The 16,916-nt window shown below is 39.1% G+C and overlaps 2 protein-coding genes across 6 annotated transcripts in view; one reads left to right on the top strand and one right to left on the bottom strand.

The window, feature by feature from the left end:
- Nucleotides 1–1,149, top strand: part of TCAIM (T cell activation inhibitor, mitochondrial) — a 91,844-nt gene extending 90,695 nt beyond the window's left edge. The window contains exon 11 of the mRNA XM_081823280.1: nt 1,017–1,149. Coding sequence (XP_081679406.1) covers nt 1,017–1,098 — 82 coding nt within the window. The 3' untranslated portion in view covers nt 1,099–1,149. The remainder of the gene's footprint in view (nt 1–1,016) is intronic.
- The window catches only part of ZNF445 (zinc finger protein 445), a 44,179-nt gene that overhangs the window by 10,980 nt on the left and 16,283 nt on the right, over nt 1–16,916 (bottom strand). The window contains exons 1-2 of one of the 5 annotated variants that reach the window (XM_081823238.1): nt 1,465–1,594; nt 442–505 (exon numbers count right to left, since the gene is read on the bottom strand). In XM_081823238.1, coding sequence (XP_081679364.1) covers nt 442–462 — 21 coding nt within the window. In that variant the 5' untranslated portion in view covers nt 463–505; nt 1,465–1,594. Of the gene's footprint in view, nt 1–441; nt 1,024–1,464; nt 2,788–16,916 lie in introns of those variants that run through there. The other 4 variants (XM_031019846.2, XM_081823225.1, XM_081823231.1 and 1 more) reach the window with 4 other exon arrangements.

Here is a 16,916-nt window from a genome sequence, read left to right as displayed (position 1 = left end):
AGAGACAGAGAGAGAGCACAAGCAGGGGGGAGTGGCAGGCAGAGGGAGAGGGAAAAGTAGGCTTCCCGTTGAGCAAGGAGCCCGATGTGGGACTCGATCCCAGGACTCTGGGATCGTGGCCTGAGCCAGGCAGACGCTTAACCGACTGAGCCACCCAGGTGTCCCTGTTTTCTAATTTCTAACTAGCTTTCAACCCGGTAGGCCCTGTATGCCCATTTGGCAATGTTTTCAGGGATTTTCAAACCTTACATCTAGCTCTAAATGTGTTAAATGTAACCAAGCCACAATTTTGTACCTACTATGTACCTTTTTTGCTTTAATCAATGATTTTTTGATCCTCTTAAACATCTTGGTGTTTTGGTAAAAATGATAAATGCTCTTAGATTTTTTAAAATAGTAACCAATGTTAAGCAAAAAGGTTTTCTTTTTTAATAGCCATACCTTGCATTGATATATTACCATTCACTGCTGGTAGATGTTCAGTCAGATGTGTTACTTGATTGACCTAATTTGATATTATATTTGGGAGAAGAATATGTCAGATATGTTCCAGAAATCTTAAAGGTGACTTTCATTTATGCATGAATCATATATGTAGAATTTTACATATTTTTACTGAAAAAAATTTTAAAGAAGCCTACAAAAATGATAAACGCTCTTAAAAAAAAACCCCAAAAAACGAACCTCCAAAGCTATAAGAAGCATTGAGAAACTCACCTGTGTGGGGCAGAAGGGGCAGGCAGAGCTCACTTTGACTGACTGGCTGCTCTACCATCAGCACTGGGGCAGTCAGCTGTTTCCCGGTGCTAAGGCTGGGGCTGGACACATGGTGAGCATTCAAATGTACACTGAATAAATTCTCATTGTTAGATCAGTTCTGCATATTCTTTTCAATAAACTGAGTTTCTGAAAGAACATGAACAATGCTCGAACAATGAGTCTGTGAAATAAAGTCTTCCAATATCTTGGCCCTGCGCTGACCCTCAATACTCTTCTTACCCCTGACCCCTGCACAGAACAAATCCTCAAAAGAAAGAAGGAACATGCTGCGAGTGCATTTATAGGTCTTACCATGTACTCAGAAGTCAGGAGTCCTGACTCTAACAGCAAGAGAGACATCACTCCCACTTTACAGGTCAGTATCAAGTCAAATTAGATATGTGGAGATGGACTCGCATAATGTAAGTCACTGTGTCCAAAAGCTCATTACTGTTATCTATAGATACTTGCTGACCCTCTTTCTGGAGCCGCCTGTCCTCTGGCAAGGGGGGAAGGGCTGCCAGCTCAAAGGTCCTTGGCTCAGGGTCTAGTTCTCAGCTGCTCAGGTGCTGTGGGAATGAGAAGGGAAGACATTCCCTGCCTTCCTCAATGCTGAGGGTTCAGAGGCCCAACCCACACATTCTAGACGAGCTGGCTGACTGACAGGCAGAGTTCACTGGGAACTGCACACTTGCTCACACTCACCCTCCACGGTGTCCCATTGAGGTCCCTCTGCAGCTCTTCCAGCAGGGCCACAGCCTCCCCACCACTCTCAGGGTGATGCAGCTGTACCCAGGTCCGGAGCTCCCCAGGCAGGATGCTCAGGAACTGCTCCAGCACCAGCAGCTCCAGGATCTGGGCCTTGGAGAGAATGTCAGGCCTCAGCCACCAGCGGCAGAGCTCCCGGAGCCTGCTGTAAGTCTCTAGGGGCCCAGAAGATTCATGGTAACGAAGCTGCCTGAAGAGCTGGCGAAACAGTTCCTGGCCAGAACGGTTGAGTGTCTGTGGCCTGGCAGCCTGCACTGAAGTGTAGCCTTCATCCTCTTCTTCCTTCTTTACCATCTGAAGACGCCCTCGTTCCCTTGAAGCCTGGGCCTGAGCTGGATGGACAGCATACCACCTGCCTGGAGGCATCACTCCTGCTCAGGGTCTACCCAGCAGAGTGCGAACCAAATCTATGTTAGCCGTGTCGCTGCTGGGACCTCAGGAGTAGTTTTTCAGCATCGTAGTGGGCAATGCCATTTGCTGGGACATCAGATGTCACTGGCAAGAGACTAAAATAACCAATATTATTGTTCAGGAGGAATGTGAGAATGATGGTGCAGTTAGATCCTGGTAGCCAGGATCATCTTTGGATGTATGAAAAGAGGACACAGGAAGATTTGCATGATCATGCCTGCCAATATTAAGCAGACCAGGGCTAGATTGTCACATATGGTGGTAAACTAAGAAATATCCCAGAATACAGGAAAACATTTACAGGGCTTGTATGTTAAAAATTACAAATGGCTGATGAAAGAAAGCAAAGATCTAAATAAATGGACAGACATACCGTATCATATACTGGAAGACTTGACATAGTAAAGATGTCAATTCTCCACCAAAAGATCTACCTGTTTAATGCTACTCCTGTCAATATCTCAGCGAAGTTTTTTGTATATATAGACAAGATTATCCTAAAATTTATGTGGAAAAACAAAAGAATTACAATAGGCAGAACAATTTTTAAAAATTAGAATAAAGTATGAGGACATCATCTATTTAACTTCAAGACTTAGAGCTATAATAATCAAGACTGTGGATCCAGCAATTGCACTACTAGGTATTTACCCAAATACAAGAATACTAATTCAAAGGGATACATGCACCGCAATGTTTATAGCAGCATTGTCCACAATAGCCAAATTATGGAAACAACCAGAGCGTCCATCAACTGATGAACAGATAAGGAAGATATGGTATACATATACACTGAAGTATTTCTCAGCCATCAAAAAGAATGAAATCTTGGGCGCCTGGGTGGCTCAGTTGGTTAAGCGACTGCCTTCGGCTCAGGTCATGATCCTGGAGTCCCGGGATCGAGTCCCACATCGGGCTCCCTGCTCGGCAGGGAGTCTGCTTCTCCCTCTGACCCTCTCCCCTCTCGTGCTCTCTGTCTCTCATTCTCTCTCTCAAATAAATAAATAAAATTAAATTAAAATAAAAAAAAAAAAAAGAATGAAATCTTGCCATTTGCAACAACATAGCTGGAGCTAGAGAGTATTACGTTAAGTGAAATAAGTCAGCCAGAGAAAGACAAATACCATATGATTTCATGCATATGTGGAATTTAAGAAACAAAACAAATGAGCAAAAGGGGGGGGAGAGAAAGAGAGAGAGAGGCCAAACCAAGAAACAGACCCTTAACTATAGAGAACAAAGTGCTGGTTACCAGAAGGGAGGTGGGTGGGGGATGGGTCAATTTAGGTGATGGGGATGAAGGAGTGCACTTGTGATGAGCACAGGGTGATGTATGGAAGTGTTGAATCACTATATTGTACACCTGAAACTAATATGACACTGTATGTTAACAAACTGGAATTTAAATAAAAACTTAAAAAAGAGAGAAACTGTGCTACTAGTGGAGGAAGAGACACATAAATCAGTGGAAAAGGAAAACCTGAAATAGACCAACACAAATATATCCAACTAATTTGTAATATCGAATGTGACTTTACTAATATTGTAATATAATATTTTAAAATATCTCAAATAAGCAATTCAAAAACAAAACAAATGCTGATTAGGAATCCCTTAAATGACTGTGACCCCACCAATGCATTAAGAACTATAATTTGGACACTACAAATCCAGCTCTCTACTAAACTCATTTCCTTTTGTAATTCATCATAATGGAGGCTGTCCAAAGGTTTAAGCCACTTTCAGGAGACATCAGAGCTTAGTGTACAGGGAAGAGAACATGAACTAAGACTGACCTAGGTTCAAATCCACCTCCCCACTTATTAACTGTATGACTATGGAGGCATCACTTTACCTCTTAAAATCTCTGTGGCCTCACTTTATAAAATGGGAGTGGTTGTGGGGTTTAAGTATAAACTACCTGGGCACATTTTGGGCTCTCAGTGAATGTTATTTCACACCTAGGGAAAGAGATTATGCTGCAGGCCACACCATAGCGTAGGAGTCTACTCTGCAGATATGCCCACCTGATTCTTCATAAAGGTGCAAAAAGCAATTCAAAGGAGGAAGGATAGTCTTTTCAACAAATACTGATGGAGGAATTGGACATTCATAGGCAAAGTAATGAAAGTCAACTTAAACCTTACATCTTATACAAAAATCAATTCAAAATGAATCCCAGACTTAAATATAAAACATAAAACTATACAACTTTTAGAAAAAAGCATAGGAGAAAATCTTTATGATCTAAGTCTAGGCAAAGTTATTAGAATTGACACCAAAAGCATGATCCATAAAAGGGAAAATTGATAAACTGGACCTCATCAAAATGTAAAACTCTGCTCTAGGAAGACCCTTATTGAGAGCATGAGAGACAAACTACAGACTGGAAGATAGTATTTACAAGGCACATACCTGACAAAGGACTAATATCTGACTATATAAAGAATTCTCAAAACTCAACAGTAAAAAAGGCAAATAATTCCTTCCATAAGAAAATGGGCAAAAGACATGAAGATAAATACAAATAAGGACAAGAAAAAATGTTTAACATGATTAGCCATTGGAGAAATTCAAATTAAAATCACTATATAAGATAATCACTATATATCTATCAGAATAGTTAAAATAAAAAAAAAACAGTGACAACATCAAATGCTGTTGAAGATACAAAGAAACCAGATCACTCATTACTAGTGGGAATGTAAATTGTATAGCCACTCTGGGAAACAGTCTGGCAGTTTCTTAAAAACTTACCATACAACCTAGCAGTTGTACACCCAGACATATATACCCCCAAAATGAAAACTTATGTCCACAGAAAAACTTGTACACAATTGTTCACTGCAGTGTATTCATAATAGCCCCAAACTGGAAACCACCCAGATGTCCTGCAATGGAAGAATAAACTGAGGTACTACTATACTATGGAACACTACCTGCAATAAAAAGAATGAGTATATTCAACAACTTGGATGCATCTCTAGAGAATGACGATGAATGAAAAGAGCCAACCTGAAAAGGTAACACAGTGTATTACTCTATTTATACAACATTCTTGAAATAGCAAAAGTATAGAAATGGACAACAGTTTAGTGGTTGCCAGGGCAGTTAAGGACTGGAGGGCAGAGCAGGAGGTATTATGGTTTTATGTAATTAAGAGTCTGACTTCATTTTTGATGTTTGACTGCTGACAGCTTTCAAGCCCCACCACTCGTACTTCTCCTTCTTGCCAACATCTGGACAAAGAAATAAAGCCCAAGTGCTCCCTTAGCACCGGCAGGAAGTTCAAAGTACACAAGCCCTGGCCTGTGTACAAAAATCCTCACCCCAGCCCCACGCTAACCATATAAAAGCCAAAGCCAGTCACCTCTCCTTGCTCTCTCAAGCCATTCTTTTTTTACATTTTAAACTATTTTAATATAAAGGAAAGCAATTCAAATGTTTTACATTTCTACTTGTTTATATTGCACTAATGTTATTTTACATGGAAAAACAAGTAGATGTATCATGACATAATGTCTTAGAAACATTCTTTGACATTCACATTTATATTAATGGATATTTCAAAGTCCACTTGAATAAATTTTCTATTATATACCAAATCACCTAACAAAAACAAATATATAATGCTAATCTGCTTTGATATTGAGATATTGAATATCTGCTTTGATACATTGAGAGCAGATATTCATATTTATTATTACTTCCCCTGAGAACTACACTGATTTTTAGAACACACTTAAATCAGTCTTGGTACCTAGTAATAACACCTGAGCAATACCTGAAAATTCTTCATTTATTGTTGAGTCTCCACAAGACTAATTTTTAAATTTAACATTTACTTTATTTAAAAATGAAGAGGAAAAAGTGTTAGTCCTTTTATCCAGTGGAACAGAGGTATGAGAAGAGAGATAATAAGAATGATCTTCAAAGCTGGCTTCTAAGCTATGTTTGTACAACTTAAACATTCAGTTCTCATCATTTTGTTGCAGTATAACCAGGCCTGTCTATTAGAGTCCTTGAAAATCATGATTATAATTAAAGCTTGGACTTAAAGCATAATGGCAACCTCCTGGATCCCGTTAAATTTCTACTGAACTAATTTAAGTAGCTGGAGGTTGCCATTAGCTTCATCATGCTTTAAGTCCAACTGAGTGATGGGTATTAAGGAGGGCACACATTGTGATGAGCACTGGGTGTTACATACAACTAATGAATCGCTGAACACTACATCAAAAACCAATGATGCAGTGTTGGCTAATTGAACATATAAAAATAAATAATTAAGTTCTACTTTCAAATTACACTTTAAAACTGTTTCAAGTACCTAACTGATTAGCCAACATCAACTTAGGAATTTTTTCTCTAAGGTATAACTCTAGGTGCTCTAAAGTATAACTAAGTGCTCTAAGGTATAACTTTTGGCATCAAAAAAGCATAGTTAAGACTTTTTTGATTAGTTATGAATAAAAAAAAAATCAAGAACTAAAATACTAGTGGTTCCTGTGACAAGGAACCCCTTCAAGTAATTCAGGGAGTGCTTAGAGGGAATTTTTTTCTGCAACACCTATACTGATTAAAAAAAAAAGATCTCAAATCAACAACCTAACCTTTCACCTTAAAACACTGGAAAAAGAAGAGCAAACTAAACCTAAAGCAAGCAGAAAGAAAGAAACAGTAAAGAATATAGTGGAAATTAATGAAACAAAGATTAGAAAAACAAAAGAGAAAATCAATGAAATAAAAAACTGGTTCACTGAAAAGATCAACAAGATTAATAAACCTCTAAATACACTGATGAAGAAAAAGGATTCAAACTATGTAAATGAGAAATGAAAGAAGAAACATACTAGTGACTTTACAGGAAATTTTTTAAAAATTATTTAAAAATAAGACAATTTTTGCCAATAAATTAAATACTTTTGATGAAAACAACAGTTATAGTAGTTTTAAACACAAACTCTACTAAAATTGATTCAAGAAGAAACACAAAATCTGAACAGACCTATAACAAGTGAAGAGATTAAATTAGTAGTCAAAACCATCCATAAAGAAAAGCAAAGACCCAGATGGCTTTATTGCTAAGTTCTACCACATACTTAAAGAAAAAATAATAATTGGGACGCCTGAGTGGCTCAGTCGGTTAAGTGTCTGCCTTCGGCTCAGGTCATGATCCTGCCAGGGTCCTGGGACTGAGTCCCACATGGGGCTCCCTGCTCAGCGGGGAGCCTGCTTCTCCCTCTGCCTACTGCTCCCCCTCCTTGCTCTCTCTCTCTGACAAATAAAGAAATAAAATCTTAAAAAAAAAATACTGATTCTTCATAAACTCTTCAAAACAGAAGAGGAAGAACTTTCCAGTTCATTCTATGAGGTCAGTATTACCTTAATACCAAAATCAGACAAACCAGTATCTCTTATGCATATAAATGCAAAAATTCTCAACAATATACTAGCACACTGAAATGCAGTAACATATATAAAAAGAATTATACCCCTTGACCAATTGAGATTTATCCTAGGAATGCAAAACTATTTTTTAACATATCAATAAACACAAAACAAAAATCACATAATGACATCAATAGGAAGAAAAAAAATTGACAAAATCCATACTTTTTTTTTTTTAAAGATTATTTATTTATTTATTTGAGAGAGCAAAAGCTAGAGAGATCACAGAGGGAGAGGGAGAAGCAGACTCCCCACTGAACAGAGAGTCCGACACAGGGCTGGATCCCAGGACCCTGAGATCATGACGTGAGCTGAAGGCAGAAGCTTAACCGACTGAGCCACCCAGGCGCCCCCAAATTTTTCATGACAAATATAATCACTAGGAATAGAAAGGAGCTTCTAATTGTGATAAAAAGCCTCTACAAAAACCCACAGCTAACATCATCCTTAATAAAGACCAAATGCTTTCCCCAAAGACTGAGAACAAACAAGGATATCCACTTTCAACTCTTCTTAACACTGTACAGGAGGCTGTAGCCATAGCACTTAGGCAAAAAACTGGAAAAAAAAAAAAAAAAAGCTGGGGGTACTTCCAGGGAAGATGGAGGAGTAGGAGCATCCTAGGCTCACATGGTCCCACAGATACACCTGATAACACCCACATCAGTGTAAATAACCCAGAAAACAACCAGAAGACTAGCAGAATAGACTCCTCTCCACAGCTAATTTTAGAAGAGGCCACACTGAAGAGGATAAGAAGGGCAGAGACGTGGCCAGGAGGGACGATGCAAGTGGAGAGAGAAGAGGAGCAAACCCCACACCAGGCACCCCAGGTACAGGGAACCTGCACTGGGAAGATGAATCTCCATAATATCTGACTGTGACAACCAGAAGGGCTTAATGTCTCAAGTTTTTACAACCAGCAGTGCTTAACACCAACTTTAAAAATCAGCAGGATCGGCTCTGGGGAGGGAAATGGGAAACTGAGTTCTCGCGCTTAAAAGAAAAGTGCAACAAACAACCCCACTGAGATACAGCACAGAAGAAGCAATTTGAAAAACACCTCAGATATACAAGAAAGAAATTTATTTACTAACCTCAAGAGTGTGTGCTAGAGGGGCAGGTGTCTTTGGGAAACTTCTCCCAAGAACAAAAGAGTTGGTGGGCACCATTTCCCTCCCAGTCCCTGCAGCCTATATGCAGGGACACCTGTGGGAATCAGCACAGTGAGAACATTCTCCGCATAGCTTGTTAACAGCACCCCGATCTCCTGTGACCCGCCCCCCCAACAGGTCCTTGGCAGGATTCCATTCAAAGTGGTGCCACAAGCTGGCAGTGTGCAAGCAACCCCAAAAGGGACCAGCACCAATCCAAAGTAACTCCTGCCCAGCAGAGAGAGGAAGAAAACCACATACATCAGTCTACTGGGGCCCCAGCAGTGGGCTGGGGGCAGAAATCTGGTCTGAGAGCAGGCCCCACCTACTGATTAAAGATTCTCAGGGAACAACATAGGGAGAGTGTCCTGTAGTTTGGTGCTACCACAGCTCTGGAAAACATCTGGTCTGATGCAACTCAAGCCCAAGGTGGCCACAGACTGGCCCACTAATAATACAGAAACCAAACCATGACCACAACAGGCAAAGAGAGCCATTGCAGATGATGGACAGAATGTAAACATGGCTCAGCCACAACAGTAGGGTGCATGCAACACACATAAGAAATACCTGTGAAGTGTCAGGTTCTGGTGAACAGAGGACACTGTACTACAGGACCTCTTCTTCAAAGGGCACTACTTTCCAGAGTAGGAGATATGGCTGATTTTCCTAACGCATAGAAACAGACACAGAGACTTAGACAAAATGAGAGAGCAGAGGAATATGTCTGAAATGAAAGTACAGGATAAAATATCAGCAAAAGACCTCAATGAAATGGAGATATGTGATATGCCTGATAGAGAATTTCAACTAATAATCATAAAGATACTCACTGAACTTGAGAAGACCTCAGTAAGACCCTCAACAAAGAGATACAAAACATTAAAAAGAAAGAGATGAAGAACTCAGTAACTGAAATTAAAAATACACTACAGAGAATGAAGAGTAGACTAGAAAAAGTATAAGACAACCATAAGAAAAAATTTAGAAAGACCACAAATATATGGAGATTAAAGAACATCCTACTAAAGAATGAATGGGTTTACCAAAAAATTAAAGGAAAAAAATAGGTGGAAGCAACAGAGAAAAGATATAGAAACAAACAAAATCCCAGTAGAACAGATCAATGAAAATAAGAGCTGGTTATTTGAAATAATTAATAAAATTGATAAACCTCTAGCCAGACTTATCAAAAAGAAAAGAGAAAGGACCCAAATAGATAAAATCATGAATGAAAGAGGAGAGATCACAACCCACAAAAATACAATTAGAATATTATAAAAAAATTATATGCCAACAAACTGGGCAATCTAGAAGAAACGGATGCATTCCTAGACATATACAAACTACCAAAACTGAAACAGGAAGAAATAGAAAATCTGACCATAACCAGCAAAGAAATTTAATCAGTAATCAAAAATCTCCCAATAAACAAAGTACAGGGCCAAAAAGAAGCCTTCCCAGGGGAACTGTACCAGACATTTAAAGAAGAGTTAACACCTACTCTTCCCAAACTGTTCCAAAAAAATAGAATGGAAGGAAAATTTCCAAACTCATTCAGCATTACCTTAATTCCAAAACCACACAAAGACTTCACTAAAAAGAATAATTACAATCCAATATCCCCGATGAACATGGATACAAAAATTCTCAAAAAGATACTAGCTAATTGAATCCAACAGTACATTAAAAGAATCATAAACCACGATCAAGTGGGATTTATCCCTGGGCTGCAGGAGTTGTTTCAATATTCACAATTTAATCAATGTGATACACCACATTAATAAAAGGATAAGAACCATATGATCCTCTCAATAGATGCAGAAAAAGCATCTGACAAAATACAGTATCCATCCTTGATAAAAACTCTCAACAAAGTAGAGATGGATGGAATATGCCTCAACATCATAAAGGCCATATATGAAAGACCCACAGGCTAATATCCTCAATGGGGAAAAACTGAGAACTTTTCCTCTACGGTAAGGAACAAGACAGGGATGTCCACTCTCACCGTTACTATTTAAGACAGTACTGGAAGTCAGCCTCAGCAATCAGAGAAAAGAAAGAAAAGGCATCCATGTCAGCAAGGAAGAAGTAAAACTTTCACTATTTGTAGACAACATAATACTCTATGTAGAAAACTCAAAAGACTCCACCAAAAAATTGCTAGAACTAATACATGAATTCAGCAGAGTCACAGGATATAAAATCAAAATACAGAAATCTGTTCCATTTCTATATTCCAAGAATGAGGCAGAAAAAAAAGAAATCAAGGAATTGATCCCATTTAAGATTGTACCAAAAACAAGAAGATACTTAGGAATACACCTAACCACTGAGGTAAAAGATCTGTACTCTGAAAACTATAAAAACTTTATGAAATGAATAGAAGCGGACACAAAGAAATTGGAAAACATTCAATGCTCATGGACTGGAAGAACATACATAGTTAAAATGTCTATACTACCCAAAGCAATCTACACATTTAATGCAATCCATATCAAAATACCACTAGTGGAGGAGAAGTTCAGATGGCAGAGGAGTAGAGGACGCTAAGTTTGTCTGGTCCCTTGAATACAGCTAGACAGTATTCAAATCACTGAACACCTGAGAAATCAATCAGAGATCAGAGAAAAGAAATGCTGCAATTCTGCAAGTACAAAAGCGACCACTTTTTGAAAGGTAGGAGGTGTGGAGACCTGAATCCAGGGTGATATATCTGAGGATAAGATGGGGGCGAGGGAGCTGGCTTAAGGAGGCTACCGCAAAGTATTATAAGAAGTGGAGTGAAAAATTGGAACTTTTAGATGTCTGTTACAGTGGGGTACATCCCTGGCTTAAAGGTGCTCAGGTGGTGAGTCAGGTGGAATCCCAGGTGTGATAGTGTGGTATCAGGATCCCTGGGATCACAAGAAGAATGGATGGGGCCTGAGTGTGGCAGAGTTCACAGGCATAGGAGCAGGGAAGCCCACTGAGTACAGTGAGTCTAGGTGTTGGGTTTCTGCTCTATGTTGCCATGAACTGCAAACCAACACGTGGCTGTGTGATCTCTTTTCTGGAACAGGTCAAGCAAAAGGCAGAAGCATGGAGAGATCCCCCACCATCCCCCAGAAGGAATGGAGCAGGTCCACACCACAGGAATCTGTAAAATTTGGAGTTTTGAAAGTCATGTGCCTGAGATAAAAAGCACTTGGTCACAGGCCGGGTGAACAGAGTTCTGATGAAAATAGAGGAGACAAAAATGATTGACTGCTTTTCTGTGAGGGCTGAAGAGGGAGGCCCGGAGAGAGGAGGGCCTCTATATGCATCCCACCCACAATGTTGAAAGCCTGCAGGGAGCAAAACAGCACCACACAGTGGAATCCAGAGCCATTGACACTGAACTCTACCTCTGCCCAAGGGAGGCACATTTGCAATAGGACAAGTCCACCCGAGAATCAATGCAACATGCCCCTCCCCTCAGAAGACTAGCAGGAACAACTGGCACACAGCAAGTTTACTGATCAAGGATGACGGAAAAGCTTCATCTTTTGGGGAAAACAGTATACAGCATTCTTTTTTTTTTTTCTTTAATCTTTCAGTATTAATTTTTCAGTTATTTTCTTATTCTTTGAATTCTTTATCCTTTTTTAATTTTAGTTTTTATATGTTATGTGTATGTATTTTTACTTATTTCCATATATATATATAATACATATATATGTTTTTCTTTCTTATTTTGCAATCTAATTTCCTTTAACAAGCAGACCAAACACACCCAGGATCTAGTTTTTAGTTTTGTGTTTCTTCTTTGTTTTTTGGTATTTTTTTTGTTCTTTGTTTTGTTTTGGTGTTTCTTGTTTGTTTTTCCCTCTTTTCGTTGTTGTTCTTGTTCTTTTCTCTCTTTCTTTCTTCTATTCTTTTCTGGACAAAATGAAGAGCTAAAGAAATTCACTCCAAAAGAAAGAACAGGAGGTAGTACACACAGCCAGGGATTTATCAATATGGATATAAGTAAGATGACTGAACTAAAATTTAAAACAATTATAAAGATACCAGTTGGGCTTGAAAAAAGCAAAAGACAACAGAGAATCCCATACTGTAGAAATAAAAGAAATAAAAACTAGTCAGGTCAAAATTAAAAATGCTATTACCAAGATGCACATCCAAGTAGAGGCTAATAAAAATGAAAATGAACAAGGCAGAAGAGTGAATCAGTGATATAGAAGATAAAATGACAAAAAATGAGGAAGCTGAAAAGAAGAGAGAAAGAAAACTATTAGATCATGAAGGGAAACTCAGAGAACTCAGCGATTCCATAAAACAAATAATATCTGGCTAATAGGGGTCCCAGAAGATGAGGAGAAGGAGAGAAGGGCAGAAGGTTTATTTGAACAAATTGGAGCTGAGAACTTCTCTAAATTGGGGGAGTTAACAGGCATTCAAGTCCAGGAGACACAGAGAATGCCCCCTTGAAATCAATAAAAATAGGTCAACACCTTGACATATAATAGCGAAGCTTGCAAATTTCAGAGATAAAGAGAAAATCCTGAAAACAGCTCGGGGGGAAAAGAGGTCCTTAACCTACAAGAGTAGAAACATAAGGCTGGCAGCAGAGCTGTCCACAGAGACCTAGCAGGCCAGAAAACACTGGCATGATATAGTCAACGTGCTAAATTGGAAAAATATGTGGTCAAGAATACTTTATCCAGCAAGCTGTCATTCAGAATAGAAGGAGAGATAAAGAGTTTCCAGGACAAACAAAAACTAAAGGAATTTATGAACACTAAAATAGCCCTGCAAGAACTATTAAAGGGGGTTCTTTGAGCAGAGATCCCAAAAATAAAAAAGACCAGGAAGGAACAGAAACAATTAGAAGAACACCAACATTACAAGGAATACAACAGCACTAAATTCATATTTTCTTTTTCTTTTTTAAAGTTTTTAATGGACAGCTCAGTTACTTGTATATAAAGAAAATACTTCTTAATTGTAGCACGTATATACTAGTGTTCGCATCTTTCAATAATTACTCTGAATTAAAAGGACTAAATGCTCCAATCAAAAGACCTGGGGTATCAGAATGGATTAAAAAAACAAGACCCATGGATATGCTATTTACAAAAGACTCATTTTAGACCTAAAGACACCTCCAGATTGAAAGTGAGGGGATGGAGAACCATTAACCATGCCAATGAACATCAAAAGAGATGGTGTAGCCATCCTTACATCAGACAAACTAGATCTTACCAAAGACTGTAAAAGAGATGAAGGAGGACACTATACAATAATACAGGGGTGTATCAAACAAGAATATTAATAGTTGTAAATATTTATGCACCTAACATGGGAGTAACCAAACATATAAATCAACAAATAACCAAATTAAAGAAACACATTGATAATACAATAATAATAGGGAATGTTAACACCCTATTTACAGCAATGTACAGATCATCTAAGCAGATCAACAAGGAAACAAGGGCTTTGAATGACACTGGACCAGATGGACTTCACAGGTATAATCAGAGCATTTCATCCTAAAGCAGCAGAATACACAGTATTCTTGAATGCACATGGATCATTCTCCAGAATAGATCACATACTGGATCACAAATCAGGTCTCAACTTACCCAAAGCATATTTTCAGACCACAGTGCTTTAAAACTTGAAGTCAACTACAAGAAAAAACTTGGAAGAAACACAAATACATGAAGGCTAAAGAGCAACCTACTAAAGAATGAATGAATCAACCAAGAAATTAAAGAATTTAAAAAATATGTGGAGGCAAATAAGAACAAAAACACGACAGTTCAGAACCTTTGGAATGCAGCATAGAAGGTCCTAGAGAAAACTATATGGCAATACAGGCCTTCCTCAAGAAGCAAGAAAACTCTAAGTACACAACCTAAAGGTTAGGAAACTGGGAAAGGAACTGGAAAAAGAAAACTCAAGTCTAAATACAGTAGAAGATAAATAATAAAGATTAGAGTAGAAATCAATGATATAGAAATCAAAATAGCAGTAGAACAGATCAACGAAAACTAGAAACTGGTTCTTTTAAAAAATTAATAAAACTGATAAACCCCTAGCCAGACATACCAAAAAGAAAAGTACCCACATAAATAAATTCATGAAGGAATGAGGAGACAACACTGCCAATAACGAAAAAATACAAAGAATTATAAGAGAGTATTACTGAAAATTTATATGTCAACAAGTTAGACAATCTAAAAAAAAAATGGATGCAGGCTGGAGGCAAGATGGTGGAGGAGTAGGAGACCTGGATTTGGTCTGGTCTCAGGAATTCAGCTGGAAAGGGATCAAACCATTTTGAACACCTACAAACTCAACAGGAGATCGAAGAAAAGAATAGCAACAACTCTCTGAACAGAAAAGTGACCACTTTCTGGAAGGTAGGATGTGCGGAGAAGTGAATCCGAGGCGGAATTCGGGAGAATAATGGTGGGGGAGGGGGCCTCCGTCGGCCACTTCTGGCAAGTGATAGAGCTGCGGAGCACAAAATCAGAACTTCTAGAAGTCAGCTCCACTGAGTGACATCGCTCCAGTGGCTAAGCGGGGGAGTAGAACCCAAGCTGGGACAGTGTGGTCTCAGGACCCTCAGGGTCACAGAAAGACCGGGGGTGCCTGAGTGCGGCAGAGCTCCCAGGTATTGGAGCGGGGAAGTCGGCTGCAGAGACGGAGCTGAAGTGCGGGCTCTCAGCTCGGGGTCGCCATAAACCGTGATCCGCAGCACAGTCTGGCCACTGCTCCTCCAACAGGGACCCAACAGGCGGCAGATCCGGGGAGACTCCCCTTCCTCCCCCGGGAGGAGCGGCATGGGAGCGCACCACAGGGATCTGCTGGGATTGGAGACTCAACATGGGGTCGGGTGCCAGAGATAGAAATGCTCGGTCACAGGCCGGGTGAGAATAGAGTTGGGTTGGAGACCAGGGAGATGGGAGTGATTGACTGCTTTTCTCTGGGCACTCACTGAGGAGTGGGGCCCTGAGTTCTCGGCTCCTCCAGGGCGGAGATTGGGAGGCCGCCATTTTCACTCTCGGCCTCCAAAGCTGCAGGGAAACCTTGCAGGGAACAAAAGCTCCTGAGAACAAACCCGAGCAGATGACTTAGCCCGGACCAGCAAGGGCGGGGCAATTCGGCCTCCAGCAAAGACATTTGGGAACCACGGCAACAGGCCCCTCCCCCAGAAGATCAGTGAGAACAGCCAGCCAAGACCAAGTTTACCAATCAATGAGAACAGCAGAACTCCAGCGATAGGGGAATAATGCACATAGAATCCATGGCTTTTTTTACCATGATTCTTTAGTCTTTCAAAGTTAATTTTTTCTTTTTTAACTCTCTTTTTTTTTTTGAATTTTTTTTTTCCCTATTTCAACCAACATCAATCCCTTTTTTAAAAAACATTTTTATTTTCCATTTTTAGAATCATATTCTATCCCTTTACAGTAGTTACCCTTATTTTTGGCATATATATATAAGTTGTTCTCTCTTTAAAATTTTGAGATAGTTTTTTCTAACAAATCAAAATATACTCTAAATCTCTAGTGTATGGTTTTGTTCTACTCTCCTGCCTGATCACATTCTCTCCCTTTTTCTTTTTTTTTAAATCCTCTTCTTTCTTTTTTCAAACAATATATCAATTCCTTTTATAAATTTTCTTATAATTTTCATCTTTACAGTCATATTCCATATCATATCAACCCTTACTTTTGTACATATATAAGTTTTTCTTTCTTTAAAACTTGGGGAGGCACTTTCTTCTAACAGACCAAAATACACCCAAAATCTAGTGCATGGCACTGATCTATGCACCAGCCTGATCATATTTGATCATATTCTGTTCTTTTTTTGTTTTGTTCTGGTTCTGTTTGTTTTTATCTTTTTATTTTTTTTTCTTTCTTTCCCTTTCTTTTCCCCCAGCTTCAGATCTTCTCTGATTTGTTTAGAGTATATTTCCTGGGGACATTTTACCCCGTTAGCATTTTGTTCTCTCATTAGTCTATTCTCCTCTGGACAAAATGACAAGACGGAAAAAATCACCTCAACAAAAAGAACAAGAGGTAGTACCAAATGCCAGGGACCTACTCAATACGGACATTAGTACGATGTCAGATATAGAGTTCAGAATCATCAAAGATACTAGCTGGGCTTGAAAAAAGCATGGAAGTTATTAGAGAAACCCTTTCTGGAGAAATAAAAGAAATAAAATCTAACCAAGTCGAAATCAAAAAGGCTATTAATGAGGTGCAATAAAAAATGGGGGCGCTAACTGCTACGGTAAATGAGGCAGAAGAGAGAATCAGTGATAAAGAAGACCAAATGATGGAAAATAAAGAAGCTGAGAAAAAGAGAGATAAACAACTACTGGAT

The sequence above is a fragment of the Leptonychotes weddellii genome, chromosome 1 (genome assembly GCF_054177405.1).
Source record: "Leptonychotes weddellii isolate Sample4059 chromosome 1, ASM5417740v2, whole genome shotgun sequence".
NCBI classification, from domain to species: Eukaryota; Metazoa; Chordata; class Mammalia; order Carnivora; family Phocidae; genus Leptonychotes; species Leptonychotes weddellii.
Note: the sequence above shows the minus strand (reverse complement) of the source record. Positions and strands in the feature narration are given on the sequence as shown.